General features: G+C 37.0%; 1 protein-coding gene across 1 annotated transcript in view; it reads left to right on the top strand.

Moving 5' to 3' along the window:
* LOC145673364 (uncharacterized) overlaps positions 1-20,708 on the top strand; it is a 779,808-nt gene that overhangs the window by 380,635 nt on the left and 378,465 nt on the right. The window contains exon 13 of the mRNA XM_081743004.1: positions 1,192-1,452. Within this exon, the coding sequence (XP_081599130.1) occupies positions 1,192-1,452 (261 nt within the window). The remainder of the gene's footprint in view (positions 1-1,191; positions 1,453-20,708) is intronic.

Below are 20,708 nucleotides of genomic sequence, written 5' to 3'. Positions count from 1 at the left end.
CGGCCATTAATAGTCGTGTAAGGAATGGGTGATGAGTGAGTCGTCTGATGTGGAACTTCATGCGTGCCAGTGTACACTGTATAGTTGCATGGGATATGAGTGTTGTGCACCCACTATTGTATTGGTCACGTAATTCTTGGACACTGATGGTTCGTTTGTCTGCCATGAGCTGTTTGACGCTACGCTCACCCCATGTTTTAAACTTTCGTACGCTCCTGCAGTTCCGTTTATTGCAGACCATAATCCGATTTTCTTCCCACTTCTTGTACAGATTCATGACACAGGAACGAGCGCACATGACAAGTACTGCTGTCTGAATTATTGGCACACCTATTGCTTGGGTATCTACAATCATGCTCTATTGGAATGCGGATAAATCTTGCCCGCCTCCCATTATAACAGTGTGCTGTCTGCAACATGTAGCCTCGAGTGTGTTCTTTCTCTGCAATACTGCCAGTCGGGGTGGCCATATAATCAACTCGGCTGCTGGCCGCACTTCCTCGTGGTCGCAATTCAGTAAGCAGTCAATGTAACTTCATTGTAGAAACTGACACAAAGGTCCAGTAAAACCAATGTCTCAATGATAGCATTTCGTGTCAAGTTGTCACTATCCATAAAAATATTAATTTCTCACAGCAGGAAAACGTAGTTGGTTCATTCCAACAGACAACTCATTTATTTTAATTAAAGAAATAATCTGCCATCTGTGTAGACAGGACTAGCTCGGGAGAGTAATACTCCCGGAAATACGAACTAAGTATAAGCTTCTGAATGATTGGCGTTATCCGTAAGGTGAAAATAATACTCAAAAAGTGATTTAATTACTTTTGTGCAGATAAGTAGTGGTACTAGTATTAATAGTAGTAGTAGTAGGAGGAGGAGGAGGAGAAGGGGTAGTAGGAGTAGGAGTGGTAGTAGTAGGAGTAGTAGTAATAGTAGGAGTGGTAGTAGTAGGAGTAGGAGTAGTAGTAATAGTAGGAACGGGTTAGAAGCCCCGCAGGGCTCGTTTTGGTCCACCTTGATATAAATTTTGTAACGAACTTTAAACAGTGGCTAGGGTAGCGCGTAAAAAACGCACTTCCGGGAGTATTACTCTCCGGAGTGAGTCGTGTGTAGACTAATTATTATAATCATTTATTATTTATTACAGTTTATTAATATATGTGTTTCATTTGTTTCCTAACATTCCAGACTTTGTTTCACCAACGGATGGTATGCTGTGTACTCAAATTTGATGCTGAATGTGCATCTTAGAAACACTAGCGTAGAACCTTTCTATATATCGCTTTATTTTGTTACTCAAGTCTACAATTTGGTTGGAGTTGCAGATATTCGGCCAATGAATTTTAGAGATCATGTGGTTCTTATAATCATCATATTTGTTGGATGTACCATGTTTGTGATTTACACATCTGACCTTGCATCAAGTTTAAGGCTTCAAAGCAAACGCAAGTATGTATGAATATACATATCAACTATTATATTTTGTATATTTATAGTTTCTAGTATTCTCCAGGTAGTACGGAAGGCATATTTTGTTTTCCTGCCCCAGCCTAGCCACAGTCTCATTCTCATTGGCTGATCAGATAACGTGACAATAAACTTTCACTTCATATTTCAGTGTGTCCATCTTACGGCAACACGTGATTCAGTAAATTGAGTTCTGATGCATACTGTGTCTAGTTATCAAAGTTGATTTTTTTATACATCTAGTTTTATAAAGTTAGCATTTTTATAGAAACAAGGAAAAAGGCAGCTTGATATTAACATTTAACAAGTTGATACGATTTATATATGTAGACGTAGCTCTTTATAAAGTTACTTAACACTTAAGCATTTTTATTGAAACAAGAGGAAAAGCGCCATGATATTAATGTTTAAATATTAAATCTCTCTATTTAAACCCTAACTATAGAGCTGACATAAATTATCGAGCACTTCCTCTAGGGCCACAATGGTTAAATTTGGCATGATTGTAGCTTTCCGGAACTAACCGACAGGAAAATTGCTAAAAGTGAATATTTTTAATTTTTAGGGTGTCTAAAGAGGGGATGAAGAATTTCCCCATATTATTTAAATTGACCTTTTTTGGACATTTAATCTCGTGTTTTAGGTACTTAGAATTGGAATTAAAACTTGAAATTCGGTATGCTTGTACGTTTTGGTTAGCGTTAGGCAAGTGAACATCAGAATAAAAATTTCCAACCGTAGTGTAGTTTTATGGGGAACTGAAAAATCTTTCTGATGTTATTTATATGGGACGTGTTCTATACCCCAAAATGTGTAGGCACTTTCTTCAGGATTAGAATGATGAAATTTGGCATGATTGACGATTGTAGCCTTCCAGGACTAACCGACAGGAAAAATGCCAAACTGAATATTTTTAATTTTTTAGGGGTCTAAAGGAGGATGAAGAAATTCCCATGCGATTTAAATGGGCATTTTCTTGGGATACAATATCTTATATTTTAGATAGTTGAAATAGGAAAAGAAACGATAGGGCCTACAGTTATGGGTTCCAGAGCTACGAAGCCGTAGGCCGAGCAAAGACAGAGTGTTAGAACGAAGCCCCCGGATGGTCAAATCCAGGAAATATGAAGAGCAAGTTCACGAGGCTGATAGATAAGAAATACGATTCCGTACGCTGAGCAAACTCGGGGGTCTGGGGGCTGAGTCCCCAGCTAGCCAAAGGCTAGTCTATATATAAATACGTACGTAAAATTAACAAAGATACAGCAATGCAAAGAGTGCCATAAGCATGATATACGTACAGGCCCGTAGCCAGCCCGAAAATGTAGGGGGGCCCGGTGAAAGCTAGAGGGGCCCGATCAAAAATTATTATAGTTCATCACCATATTATAGTTCATTTGCAAGCCTACTGTGAAGAGGCCAGTAAAAATTTAGGAGGGCCCGGCCCCCTGGATACGGGCCTGTATACGTATCAACAGTGGCAAATATCATTTTTCTCACAGTATTGCAGAAATCATGAAATGAACCGCATTCAGTGGTACAAGTCGTAGCTATTGTTGCATTAGGCAATGAATTTGCGACGTACCTAGGCATATAGGAAATAATGCCAATACTCCAAAGATTGACCCAGTGAGTGCGCCGTTTACGATTAACACATTCATAAAACTTTTAGAGAATAGGGAATAATCATATTGTTATTTATTCTGTCAACAACATAATTCCTCCCATCCACGTACGAAATACGATTGTTGAAGGTACTAAGAATATGTTTTATAACAAATGGAACGTGTATGTAGTGATAAGTACTAGGACCATATTTTTGGTCTGTATGTCAGACTCTTCTTTTGTTGGCGCATGCAGATAGAAACAGTAGCTAAAATTTAGGGACGCACTTAAAAATAATTGACCTCCTTCGTGGCTTACCGGTTAACGTACGCGCCTTTAGCGTGGGAGACTTGGGTTCGATTCCCAGCTTGAGTTCGTGTGGTTCGGGTTCCACGTTAATCAGCAGGCTGAGCGGGACATTAAATTCAACTCAACCCAAAAATAATTGTTCAAGAATTACATTTTATTTTAATAATTATTTCCTAGTGCATTCTAGATTCCTCCCGTCCACAGTGTACAGGTTAATAATATACCTACAAACTTATATACGATAAACAATATGAAAATCTTTTTAAGTTTTACGTCCCACGTTATGCCGGTTAGGCTAAAGGAGACGGTGATGATGAATAATGAATGAAATGGTGGAATGGAGAAAGTGGGAGGAAACGGGAGAACTCCGAAAAAAACCACGCACACGGTGTTTGTCGACCACAAAGTTCACTTGGCGGGAGCTGGGATCGAACCCTGGACCCAAAGCACCAGAGGTGAACGCTCTACCACTTTTTTAAAATCACATTTTATTTTTACTAATTGACATTACATATTATATCAAAATTCAAAAATAAAATTACATATTGGTACACACTGTGTACATTGGTACAAAATCAATGTATAGTAGGGTAAATTAACAAAAATTTACATGTCAATTATAGCGGGCGTCCATACAATAAGTAGTTTAGGTATTGTGCAAAGAGTTTTTTCTTTCTTGGTGGTGGGAATTTACCATATCGTGAACACAGGAAATCGTTGTATGTGTGATGTGCTTGAGGCAACCTAGGCGACAGAATAAATTCTACAGTATTAGCAGATAGCCAAACAACAGAATTTTGCTTCTTTGTAGGAAAAAATCTAAAATCAGGAAAGAAGATCATTTGAACACTAATGCAATCCATGCTTATTTCACATAAGTACTGAACCATTTCACGATAAGTTTTCCAAACGGAGAGCGATTCGTTGCAGGTAGTGAGACGATGTTCCAAAGTATCAACTTTCCCACAAAGATGGTAGTGGTTGTCATCTGTAATTTTAAGGTGATACCGTTTAGCCTTAGTATCTATTATGTTATTAACAGATCTGTACCATAACGAACGAGCTGAGGTGGACACAAAATTACATGAAATGTTCCTCCAAATACGTTGCCAATTCGCAGATGGGAATTTGGAAATTATATGATGACGTTCGCTGGGTTGTTCGTGTAGAAACAATTTATAGAGAAGTTTTACTGTTTGAGGTAAGTTTTGCAGGCCACTGACAGACAAATAAAAATAATTACATATGACATCTTTAAAATACCAGAAATCGGTAGGAATCATAGATAAGTTCACTGGTAGTAATCCATCATTAGTAGCTACGAGAGACGAAAGGAACGTAGTGCTGAGGTGATCTCCAATACCTTGAATGTTTTGGAATCCCCGGTGAGAAAATAAGGCTTTCGTTTTGCTGGCAACATGTAGAAGGTTTAGTCCCCCGGCACTATATGGTAGACATGGAATTGGATAGCGTACTCGAAAAATCATACCTGTCCACACAAATCAGTTAGCAATGCTGGTGAACTTCTGAATGTAAGGTGTAGGCATAGGCAGAATTTGACAGATGTACCACAACTTGGAAATGGCGTATGTATTTACAAAGTAGACCCTAGATATCAACGAGAGGTTACGAGATCTATGCTGATGTAAAACAGATCTTATCTTCAGAAAATCGTCGTCAAATTTTTTTGCTATACTCTCATGCAAGTTACAGGAAAAATAAATGCCAAGTACTGTCATATTCTTCACTACTTGAGGAAAATTTATAAATGCATTTGTAGAACCAGTTCCTAACGGCAGGAGGTTCGTTTTCAGTCTATTAAGAAGTGCTCCTGACTGTTCAGAGTACTCTTGAACGCAGTCTTCAACTATTGCTAAATCCTGTGGATCACGAAGGAAAACATGCACATCATCATTAGCAAAACTATACACCTTGACAGGAACATTACAAATATTAAGGCCTTGGATACGCTCGGTAATTCTGTATAGTAGGGGACAGATAGAAATGACAAAAAGAGTCATGCTTAATGGACATCCTTGCCTGACGCTGCGTTTGAGTTGAAAAGGTGTAGTAAGGAACCCATTGATTTTTAATTTTGATTGCGCATCATCATACAGGACGCGAATCCAATGAACAAATAAGTCTCCAACGTTCATATGCTTCATTAGTGACCACAAATAATTGGATCGACACGATCAACGGCTTGGTTAAAATCTAAGGCAAGCAAGGCATGACTAGTAGTGTGAGTCTGAAAATTTGCGATAACATCTCGAATAGTTTGAAGTACGTGGTATATTTTCTTCACACCTACTCTTGCATATTGAAATGCTCCAGCGAGAATATCAATATAGAGTCTGAGTCTGTTGTTCAAACAACGGGCAAGTAACTTGTAATCACAATTGAGTAGAGTGATAGGGCGATAATGATTAACACTTGTGGGATGTGCTTAGGTATAAATACTGTAACACCTGGGCTACGATACAGTCGCTGTGGCTTAGTGCTGAAATACTCATTAACGATACAGGTCAGTATTTCACCAATGAGAGGGAAAAACTTGACATACCATTCTGCAGAGATTCCATCGAGCCCTGGAGATTTACCTTTGGGAGCTCCAAGGACAGCGTGCTGTACCTCTTCAATACTAAAAGGGCGAACAAGAGATTGCTGTGCAGTATCATCAAGAAGAGCAGAGGGTGGTGCAGAAAATTCCTCAGACGTTGGAGTAATGTTAGGCATACCATAAAGTTTGGAGTAGTGCAACCAAAACACATGTTTAATGGAAGCAGCATCCTGACGAAGATGTCCTTCGTCATCAGTAATTCGATGGATCCATTTTCCTTGGCCTCGTTTGATTTCTTTGAGAATATGATGTAATGATGGCTCTTCATCAGCATCTATTATTGGAACCTTGCTTCTGACCTTGATATCTGCTATACGGCGGCGATGCAAATTGAGAAGCAAGGCTTGATAACGCTTGACCTGAGAGAACATAGTGAAGTCAGAAACAGCAGCACAGCGAGCTTCGCGCAAACACCTGGTATAAAAGTAAAGTAGATTACGAAGATCTCTGAACTTTTCAGCTGAGTACTACCAACAGAAACTTGCAAATCGTGGTTTGAAATAAGCATGCCACCAATCACTAACACTGGGAAAGTATTGGCGTTGTCTTAGCCAGTAATGCCATTTGGATTGAAACTCAGCACAAAATTGATCGTCTTCCAATAACGATGTGTTGAATTGCCAATAACTGCGACCTCGTTCAACAGTTAGATCAGGAACTGTGAAGAATACAATATAAGCTGAGTGATCAGAAAAGGAGGTGGGGGCAATTTCAACTTGCTTAATGCATGGAACCAATACGGGAGATACATATATGCGGTCAAGGCGTGACGCACTCTGGTGTGATAGGTAAGTGTAATCCCGTGCTTGCGGCTTCAGACAGATCCATGTATCTCGTAAATGAAGTCCAGTCACTAATTCCTGGAGAGCATGGCAGTAGTTAAATCCCGGCGTTTGATCTTGAGGCCTGAAAACGCAATTGTAATCTCCCGCCAAAATTAACCTTTCAACGTTGGATCCAAGCGACAGAGCAACGTCCTGGGAAAAGAAAGTATTTCGCCTGGTTCGAGCTTCTGAACCACTCGGAGAATAAAGATTGACAAGATTGATATCGCCTAGGTTACCACGTATGATTCGAGCGGACGGATGGAACACAGGAGAAGGGAAACTTGTTGAATCGCGAAAAACAATCGCTGTACCTGTGCCACTATTGTCAAAATTATTTTCTACAGTATAGGTTGGACCGAGATTCAGTTCAAAAAGACCAACTTCTTGTAAAAGGGCAACATAAATACCCTCTACATGCAAAAAGTCACGTAGTGCAGATTGTTTGGAAGAACTTTGCAAGTTAGTAATGTTAATCGTAGCAATTTTAAGCATCATCACACTAGAAAGCACGTAACACCACCAATATAAAAGAAAGAGCGAAGAAAATAAAGATAAAAGCATAATTAAAAGCAAGTAAAACTGTGAAGGGAAGCGTAGAACATCAGAACGACATACAAGTCAATCTAACGCAGTATAGGAGATACTAACTTATCGTAACACAATTGATCACGAGCCATTAAAACATAACGCATGCCCCAACCATGAGATTATGACATACTTTCAATATTTGTAGACAGAATAGATGTGGTCGGGTCATTTTCACATTTTTTAAACAGTTTTTGACTCAGTTCATTACGTTTGGTACGCTTGCGGCGACTTCGATTTTCGTCACTAATTGCATTGAAGTCCGTGATAGGAGAAGCACCCTGCATCTCACTAGGCTGGGATGGTGTGGTGGTGCACGAAGCACATCCTCAGACGAACCACAATTGTCCTGGGAACCAGAAGTACAGCACTCGTTACGATGAACGATCGTAGAAGCCGACGTAATTGATGAGAAGTCATGTTCTCCAGAAACTGGTTCAACATCCGTAACAGAATTAGACAAGGGGGCATCAGATGTAATTGGTGCCTGCTGTGGGGCATCTGTCTTTTCAGTGGAAGGACTAGGACACGCACGTACAGGCAATTCTGAAGAGACACTAGTAGCATTGTTCGGCTCACAGGAAACATTCGTAGTTGGTAGTTCTGGAAAGTGAGTTGCATCTACTGTAGGCACACTTGGGTCAGATGAGCATGATACACTGATGGTGGGTTTGTTCCAAGTGCGGGAAGTAATGGGCAAACTCAAATTTAGGCATGAGACGATCTGCAGAATTATTAGTGCGAAGTGTAGGGGCTACATTAGCTGCATAACTGTTGGGATCACTGGGAACTCGAAGGGGGCAATTAGAATAACTAGAAGAACTGAGGCATGTTCGAGTCTGATTGGGGTACGTAACACAAAACTTTTGTCCTTGGATTACAACAAACGATGGAATAGGTCGTTTCACTTCCATTCATATTAATTTACGCCCGGTTCGTATAGGGTAAACATGATCAGCAGAATAAAGTTCATCTGAAATTTTAGAAATAAGGTAAGCACGTCAGAGCTTGCTGCACAGAGCGAAGACACGTCTACTCACTTCAACAAGCAAACACAGTATACCACTGAGTCACCGCGGCCCCCAATAAACAAAATGCGTACACGCTTATGGGTGTTTCTGAAATTAAGGGTAATTTTGGGATTGGAAACGTAAAAAATGGAGAAATAATGTAGAATTTATTTTTTTAAATACCTAACGAGGAAACATTTTGTGGTGTCACACGAAATGTGGAACGAGACAATGGTCAATCGATTTGTGTTAGTGAACACGAAAATCCATAGGCGTGTAAAACCCTCGATTGCAACCGTTCCGTACTTATGGGGGGAAGAGTAGGAGCACTGTCAACACAACATGTTGTGGATAATGAGACGAAATATGGCGCGAGTTCGATGAAAATATGCATAAAAGCACAGCTAACATATACTACAATGTGACATTATATTCGACAATACTCTGACAAGTAAGGGTAGAGGCGTAGCACATAACGACAGAAGAGGGGGCGGATAAGCGCAAGTAAAATGCTCATATAATTGAGGAAAACGAAGAAGCAAGATGTCAGAGGAATTGTACAGTAATAATACATAGTCAAGTAATCAATCACAAACTATAGACAGCCTGTAGACGTCAACATAAAGCAGAAATGGAAGAAAGAGAGCTATGTAGGGGATTGACCGTAGAGTCCGGACCCCCTCTCTTCGTAACGTCCGATGTGTATAGATTGTTGTAGTAGTAAGAGCAGCACTTGGTCTCACTTTTGGCAGAGATACCTTGGCCCAATCCCTAAACTTTCAAAGGGGTACACGAACGTATCTTTGTCTTATGAAAGGGAATGGACCCCTGTACATGCCCATATAACCATATAGGGTAATAATATCTCATCAAATGGGATAAGTTAGGTCAAAACCTCCGAAATTTAAATTTTTGGCAATTTTTACCCTGAATAGGAACGAGATGGACCCCCAAAACTTATAGAGCTACATACCCTGGTCCTACGCTACCACACCCTATTTTTAAATTTGGCAAATTTCCAAATTTTAAGGGTGTGGTCCTATGTACCGCTGCCAAAATTTAGGGGTGGGCCAAGGTACCGCTGCCAAAATCTACAGGGGGTCCTAAGTATCCCTAGGTCATTGACCCTGGGCCAGGGACCATGGGTTCTGAGGCAGTGACCCAGTGGCAAAAAGTGAGACCAAGTGCTGCCCTTACTACTACAACAGTCTATACATATCGGACGTTACGAGGAGTGGGGGTCCGGACTCTAGCCTCAATCCACTCCATAACTCTCTTTCTTCCATTTCTGCTTTATGTTGACGTGCACAAGTTGTCTATAGTTTGTGATTGACTACTTGACCAGGTATTATTACTGTACAATTCCTCTGACGTCTTGCTTCTTCGTTTTCCTCAATTATATGACCATTTTTACTTGCGCCTAACCGCCCCCTCTTCTGTCGTTATGTGCTACGCCTCTGTGCTCACTTGCCAGAGTATTGACGAATGTAATGTCACATTGTAGTATATATTTAACTGTGCTTCTATGCATATTTTCATCGAACTCGCGCCATATTTCGTCTCACTATCCACAACATGTTGTGTTGGCAGTGCTCCTACTCTTCCCCTCCATAAGTACGGAACGGTTGCGATCGAGTGTTTTTCCCGCCTACGGACTCTCGTGTTCACTAACGCAAATCGATTCACCATAGTCTCATTCCATATTTCGTGTGACACCAGAAAAGGTTTGCTCGTAAGAGATAAACAAATACAATTATTAAAGTTGATAAGGTCAAGAATGAATATATATTTTGCCAACCCGCTCAATTCGTGCCTGAATTTGGGGATGCGAAAGTTGAATTGAGTAGATCACCTTCCACTCACCATCTAAAATGAGTGGGCAAGTATCTGTTTTATAAGCGAGAGGTTTCAAATTAAACACATAACTAGTGGGGATTAAGTCGTAAGGATAACACATCAATTCAATTCTTAAACAACAACTGTATTTCTTATTAAAAGAGTGTAGCTAGTGTAAATGTTGTGAGTTATGACGGATATTTAGAATCTTTGCCATACGAGTAGCGCGTATCGAGCATTGAGCATTTGTACCCTGAATTGGAGTAACACATACCTTTACTGTTGTCTTGTGGTTACGTTCTCTGTTGATCTCCGGGGTTGCTCCGTTGATTTCGGTATCGCCAGGACAGGCGTCGCTGGTCAATTGATGAATTGCATTGGATTTGGCCTCTTAAACCAATGCTCCAGACGAACTAAAGTTGGCTGTTAGTCGGTCCAATATCGGATTGCCGATGTTATGATTGAACTCTTACGGTGAGTCACATTCGATCCTTTATAGCAATGAACTCAAACTACTTCGAAGAAAACGTAGAACTTCTCTACCAAAAGCTTGGAGCTTCTCCCAAAGCCGTAGGACTTCTATCTCAAAGCCCGATGACTTCTCCCCCAAAGACCTCTTGTCCCTTGGTTTTGTTCGGATCTCGATTTCCGGAATTCTGCGGCGTCGTCTGCTGTCAGGCACGTGTGACCTCCTTTCATTCGGAAAACAAATTCTTTCCTCGTGTCAAGAACAAAAAGTGCAACACTCGACACGCTCTGATTTCCCGATTCTAGGCAATTTCTACATATCCGTGAATGTGTTTGATGTTCACAAACATGTTACAACTGCGATTCATGATTTTTACAGAATGTTATAAATATTATGGCTAACACATTTCATAAATTTCCTTCCTGCATTCGCAGACTATCAATTATGCTTTTGTTTACGTTATCTGCTGACAACAAAATAATGCAATTTTACCAACTTGCATTAACCTCAATTTTAACAGATGTTTTCCTTCACCACAAAATTTTTAATATTTCACAAAACCCAATATCCTAAAAATAAATAAAGTTGATCGTTAAAATAAAATTTCTAATAAATAAAATACGGGCTCTGCCACATGGTCCTCCTTAAAAAATTGGTAGCTACGCTATCCGAACTAGATCTCGTTGGAGATCGTGAACTATTAAAACACCCTGTAGATATATATATACAACATATGTGAAATAAATGAAACTTGAAACATAAAAATTGAAAATAAATAAATAAAGCATATATATCCACATAAATAAATATCTTTAAATCAATAAATCGTTTCCGACACCCCAACATTTACTTAATATATATATATATTTATATTTAATAATCCTTTAATCATCTCATTAAATTGCAATATAACATGGAAAATATACATTCAAAAAGTGTACACTCACTCCATCTCGTGAGTTGTACTAAAAGTATAAGAAGAGCAGAATCACTCTGTGATTTGTTAATTGCGACTCTTTTAGTCTCGCAATTCAGCTTGGTATCATGTTACTGGAATTTTCGATTGCTTCATTGTTCATACTTGCCAACTTGAACACTTGTTGACAGTATTAGCAAAGGTTACTTTTTGTCCTTTTCCAGTCGTTTTACTCTTCATTTCTAAAAATATGAAACTTTTCACTAATAATTATAGCATAATCACTTATTGTGATATTTTAGCAATTGAAATATATCGCACCATATCATCACTTTTTATTAAAAAAAACTAAACACTGAATTTTCACTATAGAAGAATAAAATTCTTCTGTAGTTCATTTGCAACACTGGAAATGACTTTGAGCGGGATCCGCAAATTCAGCAGTTTTTAACCAAGGTTAATCTGCATACACGTTGGCACTCCCATTCTGCGCGTCACCTAGGATCAATGTTAACTCGTTGTCGAAAACGCACTCAAAAATTTTCACTAAATTCAATAAAATTCCGTGTTTTTACAATATTACGACGTCACAGGGGTAGAAATATTCCCTGTTGATGTCTGTCGGGCATTCAGTTTTCCCGTGTTTTCCGGAATTTATCACGAAAACATTAGATTCCGTGGTTTTAATATGTCCCTTCTGCGTTTTGTGGTGTGCATCTTCTTCTTCAGTAGTGTGGTTCATTTGTGTAAGCTTCAATTCAGTATCAGTGCTAGTGCTATGATATGCTTTACTACAATCTGGCAAATTACGAAAAATTGTGTTATCAGTGCTTTGTGTTGTGTTATTAAATTGTGTTTTATTCTTATTTAATATTGTGGCATAGAGGGGAGAAACTTGTGAATGTACATAAGTTTCAGACTTATCTCTACCACTTATATCTAATTCTATATTGATTTTACACTATCTTTACTATTTTTATTTACGTATTTTCTCTCTAGCTTACGTAACCTTACTAAAATATAACATGTAATAATCACTACTATAACTAATATACTCCCTAAAACTATCGTAGATGTTAATAATAAAATTGTTTCGATGTCCATTTTCCTTGTTTTGGATTTTATCTGAAATAGACGAGAAATAGATAAAGTCGGGATAGGCCTACTTATAATTTGTAGAAAATTATATTTACTATAATTATTTGAATAATTATTATTCCTAGCTTGTGTCTGCTTACACTTTTTGTGACTATATTTCACGTGTTGTTGAAGCAGGCTTATACTGTTCTCTACTTTGTCTAACACACTTGCTACTTTCGAAGTAATACTCGTGAAAGACCATTAAAACTATAACTGTGTACAAAAACTCAGCTGCTTATGAGCTCTAGACTCTGTTTTACACTTAAAATCTCGTATTTTCCGTCGTTTTTCATTAAAACTAATACAAAAATATATTCACTATATTTCCATATGTTTACTCTTATATCTCTTTTAACGTACGTTTTTCTATTATTTAAACCTTATTTTAATAATCTATATACTTAACCCGAGAAAGGTAAACTACGTAAATTTTACGTGTATGAGTTGGAAACACTGATGTGACGTAACAGAAACTGTGTGTAGAAATACGAACCTCAAGATATGCTATCGCTGGTTAGTTGGCTTGATGTTCAGACAATAATTACTTCTGTAGATGTTATGTTCTCTGTACCAAACGATTGAGTGTAGAACCTTATACGTAAATTTGGCGCATGTTTACCTTTGAACGTAAAATCTTGCACGTAAGTTTAGCGTATGTTTGCCTTTAGCGTTTGTTTTCTTGCACACATTTTTTACGTATGTTTATCATCAATGGGCAATTATCATTCGTAAAGAATTAATTATTACTACAAAAATGAACGAGTTTTGTTCAGTAAATAGCGAGGAAGCTATATTAGGAATATTAGAGGAGATCTCAGATTCAGAAATGGAGGAAGATAACATTGAATTTGATGTGAGATCAGAAGAAGAAGCAGATGACTCCGACAAAGATCCAGATTAGTATTCCAATGAAAATTATATTGAACAACATTTTGTGTCAGCAATTTGAACTGTTGAATGTGAAGCCACAAATCCAACCAAAGAAGCGGAAAGTTTCCAAATGTAGTAAAAACAAAAAAATAGCAGTCTCGCCATGCGTTCAAGAGAAGAATCTGGATAACATTAGACAGAGAGGGCAGTATATTTTAGAGAACAGAAGGCAAATGAACTTCCATTTGACGAAAGGCAAGTGAAAGTTAATGGTGTTACTGAATTGCTAGGAAAGAATGGTTTTCCCTGGAAGGCAAATCCAATGACAGATTCAAGTGGGAAGATCCCAAGAAGGAACATTGCCGTAACTGTAATAAGCCAGTATGTGGTGAACATCAGATCAAAATGTGCCTTAACTGTGTATGATTTACAAATCAATCTCACATGTAATGTGAAAGAACTATTCAATATGAATTCAATATTTCCTAGTAACAAAAAAAAAAAAAAAAAAAAATCAGTCATACGCCTATATCTAGACTTTCTGAAACCTTTGTTCTTAAGTGTTAATAATATTTGTTTTGCTCTTCTTTTATGTACTTCTAAAAGATTTAAAATAATAGCAGCACCGTAACTTAGATTTTATTTCTGGGGGCAAGCTATTCATACGCGTATTTGGGCCCCCTAGAAAAAGTTGTTTTCTAATTCTTGGGCCCTTTCTCTTTCCTTTTTCTCTTACTCTTTCTGGGCCCCAAAAGCCTGTGGGCGCTCCCACACAGCAAGGTCTGCAAGGTTTTATTTACGCCCCTGGGCCTATTCCATACTTGACAAATTAATTAAGGGGACAATATTAACAAATCCCAAAACCATACGAATAAATATTATTTCCAGGGCCCCTATTAGATTTTTTTTTTTTTTACCGAAATGGGCCCATGACTCATCTTTGTTTTATTTACCTTTTCTATAGTTTTAGGTTTATGTAATGTAGGGAACCTGTTTCATGCTTCATTTATAATTTCATGTTCCTATCGTATATGGAGTAGAAAACTTTTTGTTAAAATGGGACCCCTCGAACAGCGGGGAGCTTCCCTAGGTTGCAGTTGTCACCCCTGCCCCCACAAATTACGGTCCTGGATAATAGTTGTGTTGTAATACTATCTAAACAATAACACTTCAATTTTGGAACCTTGAGCAAAGCAACAATAATAGTTTCTATATGAATCGTATATTTATAGATCATTATTTAGTGTGTACGTAAATATTACGTATGTTTACCTTTAATGGGTTGATAGTGAAGTTTGCCTTTCTAGGGTTAAATATCATTAATTCTATTTAATATCTTTATTTTCCGTAATTTAAAATAATATTTCTTTGATTTTACGCTCGGCAAGGCTTGTTCGCTTGGCTGGAAAGCGGCTAGCGTGGCTGGATAATTTCCGTAATCATTCGTGCTTGCTCGGAACTGTTCGTTTTTCGTCTGCAGTCTTCGCTGGGTCCTGGAGTGGAGAGTAAATCTAGCCTCTCACCGGGTCTTAGTCAATTTTTCACCTCTGGGCATGCGGAACTCACTGAATGTCTTGACGCAAATGATTACAGACTCCCATATGATTATTGCCTGTAACGCTTGCAATGTAAATACAACGATGAAACAAATGATTCCAATCATTATTTTTACTCAATATCGATTGATTATTACCAATTATATTAATAATATGTTATATTATTCTCTTTTCTTTTCTTTTTAAACATAATTTTCTGCATGGAAAATAAACATTAAATATATTAAACCTATTTTAATTAATCGTTCTTCTGTACACTTCGTGAACTATTTCTCGTTGTATCTTTGCTTATTCATAGATATTAACCCTTCAGTTCACAATGTAAATATTATACAATTTTAATTATTTTGTATTTTCTATATATAATCGTAGTACTTATCTATATTTTAACTATTAATACAATAATACTAATCTATTTCTATATCATCTATTTTTATCTATTATTAACTATTTTTACTATTATTATTAATTTTCTATTATTTTCTATTATTTTTCTTATCCTTCTTGGACATTCTTGACTTTATCTATCCTCCTTTGGTGTTACTATCCTAGATTTATCTAGGTTATCTATTCTCATCTATTTCTATCCTTATTATTTTTTTCATTTACACCTCAAACGTAAATGGGACATCGTTCGGTTCGGTATTACAATACAATCTATTATTACATTCGGTCGGGTACTATGAACTATTATGATCTATAGACTTTCTGTACTACGATTCATTCTTACATTTGGTGATGGTCTTTGCTGTTGGTGATGGCTGTTTGGTGAGTACCTAATGCATGATTCCTATGCAATATTGATACCTCCTACTCATTTGTTTACATTTGTTTCTTCTTCTTTATTTTCAACAATTTACCCATCCATGACTTCATTGTTTACAAACTTTTTCGTGAGTTTTCGTGCACTAGAACATGAATAAATTTATATTGTGTATTACTAAATGATATTATTATTATTGTTGTTATTATTATGCTTCATTACTTCCCAATTTATATTTCCTTAGTGATTTATACAATTTACAATACAATATTATAATTGCAACAACAGAAACTACTAGAACAAGTATAATGGCTGCAACTACATACATTATATAGTTTGTTTTCATTATTAATAGTGTTACAGTGGTATCCACTTTTAATTTTAACAAATTTTCGGCTAGACTATTCAGTTCTTCGTGATGTAAACTAAAATTTAATTGTTTCTGCGTCCAATTTCCTATTAAATTTAGATGTTTATTGTTGACATTTATTACTTTTTTCGTTGGAATTGCTAATTCTCCAAAGATTAAATTATCAATTTGGCTGTACTTAATAAAATAGGAACAATTGTTTCCAAAATTTACTTTCATTGATGTAACTTCGTGATGGTTGCCTAATTTGGTTATGTATCCCTCTACTAATGACGAATACAATACTCCAGCATGAGTATATCTATATACTACATTCCCTAGGTATTTTTCTGTTCGTTGTTGACAACCATTTAGTGAACCATTAAAAACAATATTATTAAGACATTTTGCTTCGTCATCCAATGTTATTTGTTCGCAAAAATACAGAAAGCTCTTAAATTCACTTTTTGAACGATCCAAAGTGTGATACATACCTTTAGCTAAGTATACAACTTCAGGTAATTTATAATAAGTGTGGAAATTCCTCGTGAGGTATCCCATAGAGATCACATTAAACATTCTTGACACTGTGTTTTCGTAAACGGTAGGCGTTTTCAATAATAAATCAATATTATTTTCATTATAATGATATTTCATCAAATAAATTGATGAAACTCGATAGAACATTCCTATGTCAAATCGATAAATAGAATGTTTTAGAATGTCATGTGTACTTATGAATTTGTTTACATCTAGGATAATTGGTTGTTTAATACATCGTTGAATATTTTATTCACTCTTTCTCTAGCCATGTGCGAAAATAAATTCGTTAAAATCTTTCTTTGGGCTTGCTGCAAGTAACAATACAATTCTTGCAGTTTGCTCCTTACATTTTGTAGAACATGATGAACCTTCACTACAACTCCATAAATTATGGATATTTCTTGGTTATGTGATACTTTTAAGTTATGAATTTCCTGCGCTAACAAATTCTCATGCCCAGATAATTTCTGAACTGATGATGACAATTGTTGCGTATGAATTAAATTATAAGCTGACAATCCTATGGAACTAAATCCTAATAAGAATGACCAAATTGATCGTTTAGTTCTCGTTGAATCTATACACTTAGAACTACCATTAACAAATACAAACTGACACGGGATAGAATTAATGATGTTATTTCTAAATTGTTTTTCTCTCTCTCTGCGTAGTCTTCCAGAATATCATAAGATTCGCTACATACTGTGTGCATAGGCACTGCTTCATGGAAATTCACATGCATTCTAATTGTTGTATATACCATGTTAGAAGCATGAACCGCCAAAGCGTCTTGCGTTAATGCTATCCCTACGTCTTGCATTGTCAATTGGTGATGATCATCAGTGTTTCCATATTGAAATATAAATACCCAATTTAGAATGATGTATAATATTTTTGATTCCATTTTATAATTATTTCTTTTCCAATCTCGTATAACAAGTCTGAAATTAATAAAACCTAAAATTAATTCCTTTACCTTATTGTTATTTATTTATTTATTTATTTATATTTTAAGATTACTTTAACGATTTATTAATTTGTATGTACTTCACATTTCATTTTATGTTCTAGGCACCAACTCAATGTATCTTTAATAGTACTTGCATATTGCATATATATTTATTTATCTAAAATTCTAGTAATTATAATCCAAAAAGTGTCTATCGATTCGGGAATTTTCTGATGGAGATTAGCATTTCCTCCAATCTCGGGTTGAGGGTTTGGTTGAGAAAAGTGCCCCCTGTCTGACACTTCATCGGTAGACCCAATTTGTACCATAGTTACAGTAAACCCTAACTTAAATATTTCAAAAAAATATTTTTTAAATTTACTCTTCGCCATCTGACATTTGATCAATATCACCAAACTTTTCATCTTTACTACCAACGAATAATTTCAACCGTCTTATGTCTATAGTGTCAATTTTAGTTTCACCCTTTTTAGTTTCATACTTAACTTTGTATGAATTGTTATTGACTTTGTCAATAATTATACCTTTGGTGTTATAACGATTACCGAAACATGCCGGCAAACCTGCTCTTGGCATTTCCCTGATTAAGACTATTTGACCAATATCAAAACTTGGTTGGTCAAATTTCTTTTCAATTTGTTTTTTCTGGGATCTGAATTTCCTTTGCAAATTCTTACACACAAGTTGACGTGCCTCCTTTATGCCTTGAAGTCTCACCTCGTTGTCCACAAACTCGGAAGGGATATCTAAATCCTGCTCGAGAAATGTTCTCGGTTCGACTCCATGCAACAAATAGTACGGTGAAAAATCAGTACCATCATGCACTTGTGTATTGATCGTAAATATTAAACTAGGTAATATTTCGTCCCAGTTTGCAAAATCTTTATCTATATAGTACTTCATTACTTGTTGTAATGAGCCTATGGCCCTCTCTGCGCTTCCAATAGAATAATGGGCACTCGTATGGGCAAAATGTAAGTCCATGCCAAATTTTTCCGACATCTCCTCTAATATCTTGCTTCGGTGGGATGATAACCTATCCAGATGGAGCTGGGATGGGACTCCGTGTTTAGTAATGAGATCCTCAAAGATCACTTGAGCTACGATCTCTGCTGTTATCGCTGGTACTGCTCTAGCAATGATGAATTCTGTAGCATTATCCACAAACACCAAAATGTACTTATTTCGATTATTACGTGAGATCTTAAATGGTCCGACCTCATCCATTACCACTGATTGAAATGGTGCATATGACGGATATGCTTGAGCATGAAACGGGACTCTACCTGTTTTCCTCTTCTGCATTTGACAACTTATACACTGGCCTACTTTATCCATGAAAAACTTATTCATATTAGGAAAGTATATTATTTTCAATGCTTGTCTGTAACACTTTGTATACGAAAAGTGTCCACCACCATATATTGAACAATGTAAATTCCTAAATACTTGTTCTCTCAAGGTATATGGAATACACAATAATAATTTCGTTCCGCCAGCCATACGCTGTGTTCTATATAACCTATTATCTTTAACTGTGTACCATCTAGCTTCTTTCTCTGCTTTAACATCTGCCTCTGCTGGATTTTCAATTGCTTTCATTATAGGGCCAAAAATGGATCTTGACGTTTTAATTCCCCTACGTCAATATCTTTATCAAAAGTTAAATTCACTTACAAATCTTCGGTGTTTACCTTCAATGTTTCCAACTCTACATCGTCAGTTGTAGGTTCTATGTCAGTGTTCCTGGACAAAATATCACTCGGATTATTTTCTCCAGGACAATGCACCGGTGTATACTTGTATTGTGCTAAGTCAAGACTCCACCTTACAAGTTTTGGTGCTAACTTCGGCGATATTTGAAGATATTTTAGCGCTTTACAATCGGTATACAGTTCAAACTCCTTATTAAACAAATAGTAGTTGAACGCTCGTAAAGAACTAGTCACGGCTAAAATTTCCAATTCTACTATGTGTCTAGTTTTTTCCTGTGGTCTTAGTACACGACTGTAATACGCCACTGGTGTCCATTCACCATTCGCTTGTTTTTGCATAAGGACTCCGCCAATTGAACTTGTTGATGCATCCGTGTACACTCTCGTTTCTAACTCCTCCCTAAATGAGGCTAACAATGGTGCATTCATCAATGCCAATTTCAACTTTTCAAACGCCTGTTGGTATGACTCCTTCCACTCAAATTTATGTCCTTTTTTCAAAATCGGTTGGAAAATTGAAGTTATCTTAGCGTAATCTTTACAAAACTTCCTAACGTACTTCGTTAGTCCAAGGAATGACTTAAGCTGTTTCACATTGTTTGGACCTTTGTACGCTTTAATGGCCTGTATAATTTTTGGGCTAACTTCATAACCTGCATCGCTTACTATGTGACCAAAGGCTAAAATTTTCCTTTCAACGAACTGGCACTTCTCTACAGACAACTTGAGACCATAATGTCTCAACCTTTTAAACACAGACTGCAATATGTCTACCATTTTCCCTTGTTTATCGGTGTAAAGGAACACATCATCCGTATAGTAGGATACGGACTCTGGATTTACATTGGCCAACGGCATTGCCATTATTTTAGTATAGATAGCAGGCGCCTGTAAGTTCCCCATAGGCAAAACACGATATGAATAGGCTCCTACGCCTGGTATGTTAAAAGCAGTGTAATCTCTAGACTCTTCTGAGATGGGAACTTGGTGATAAGCAGATTTTACATCTAAAATGCTGAAATATTTATGTCCTCCCATGCATGTTAATATCTGATGAATGGGTGGCAAAGCTATGCTATGTAATTTGACACATTTATTGAGGAATCTACAGTCCAAAACTGCACGAATACCCCCTGATGGTTTCTGTATAAACAG

This window comes from Thermobia domestica, chromosome 16, assembly GCF_964235325.1.
Source record: "Thermobia domestica chromosome 16, izTheDome1.hap1.1, whole genome shotgun sequence".
NCBI lineage: Eukaryota > Metazoa > Arthropoda > Insecta > Zygentoma > Lepismatidae > Thermobia > Thermobia domestica.
Note: the sequence above shows the minus strand (reverse complement) of the source record. Positions and strands in the feature narration are given on the sequence as shown.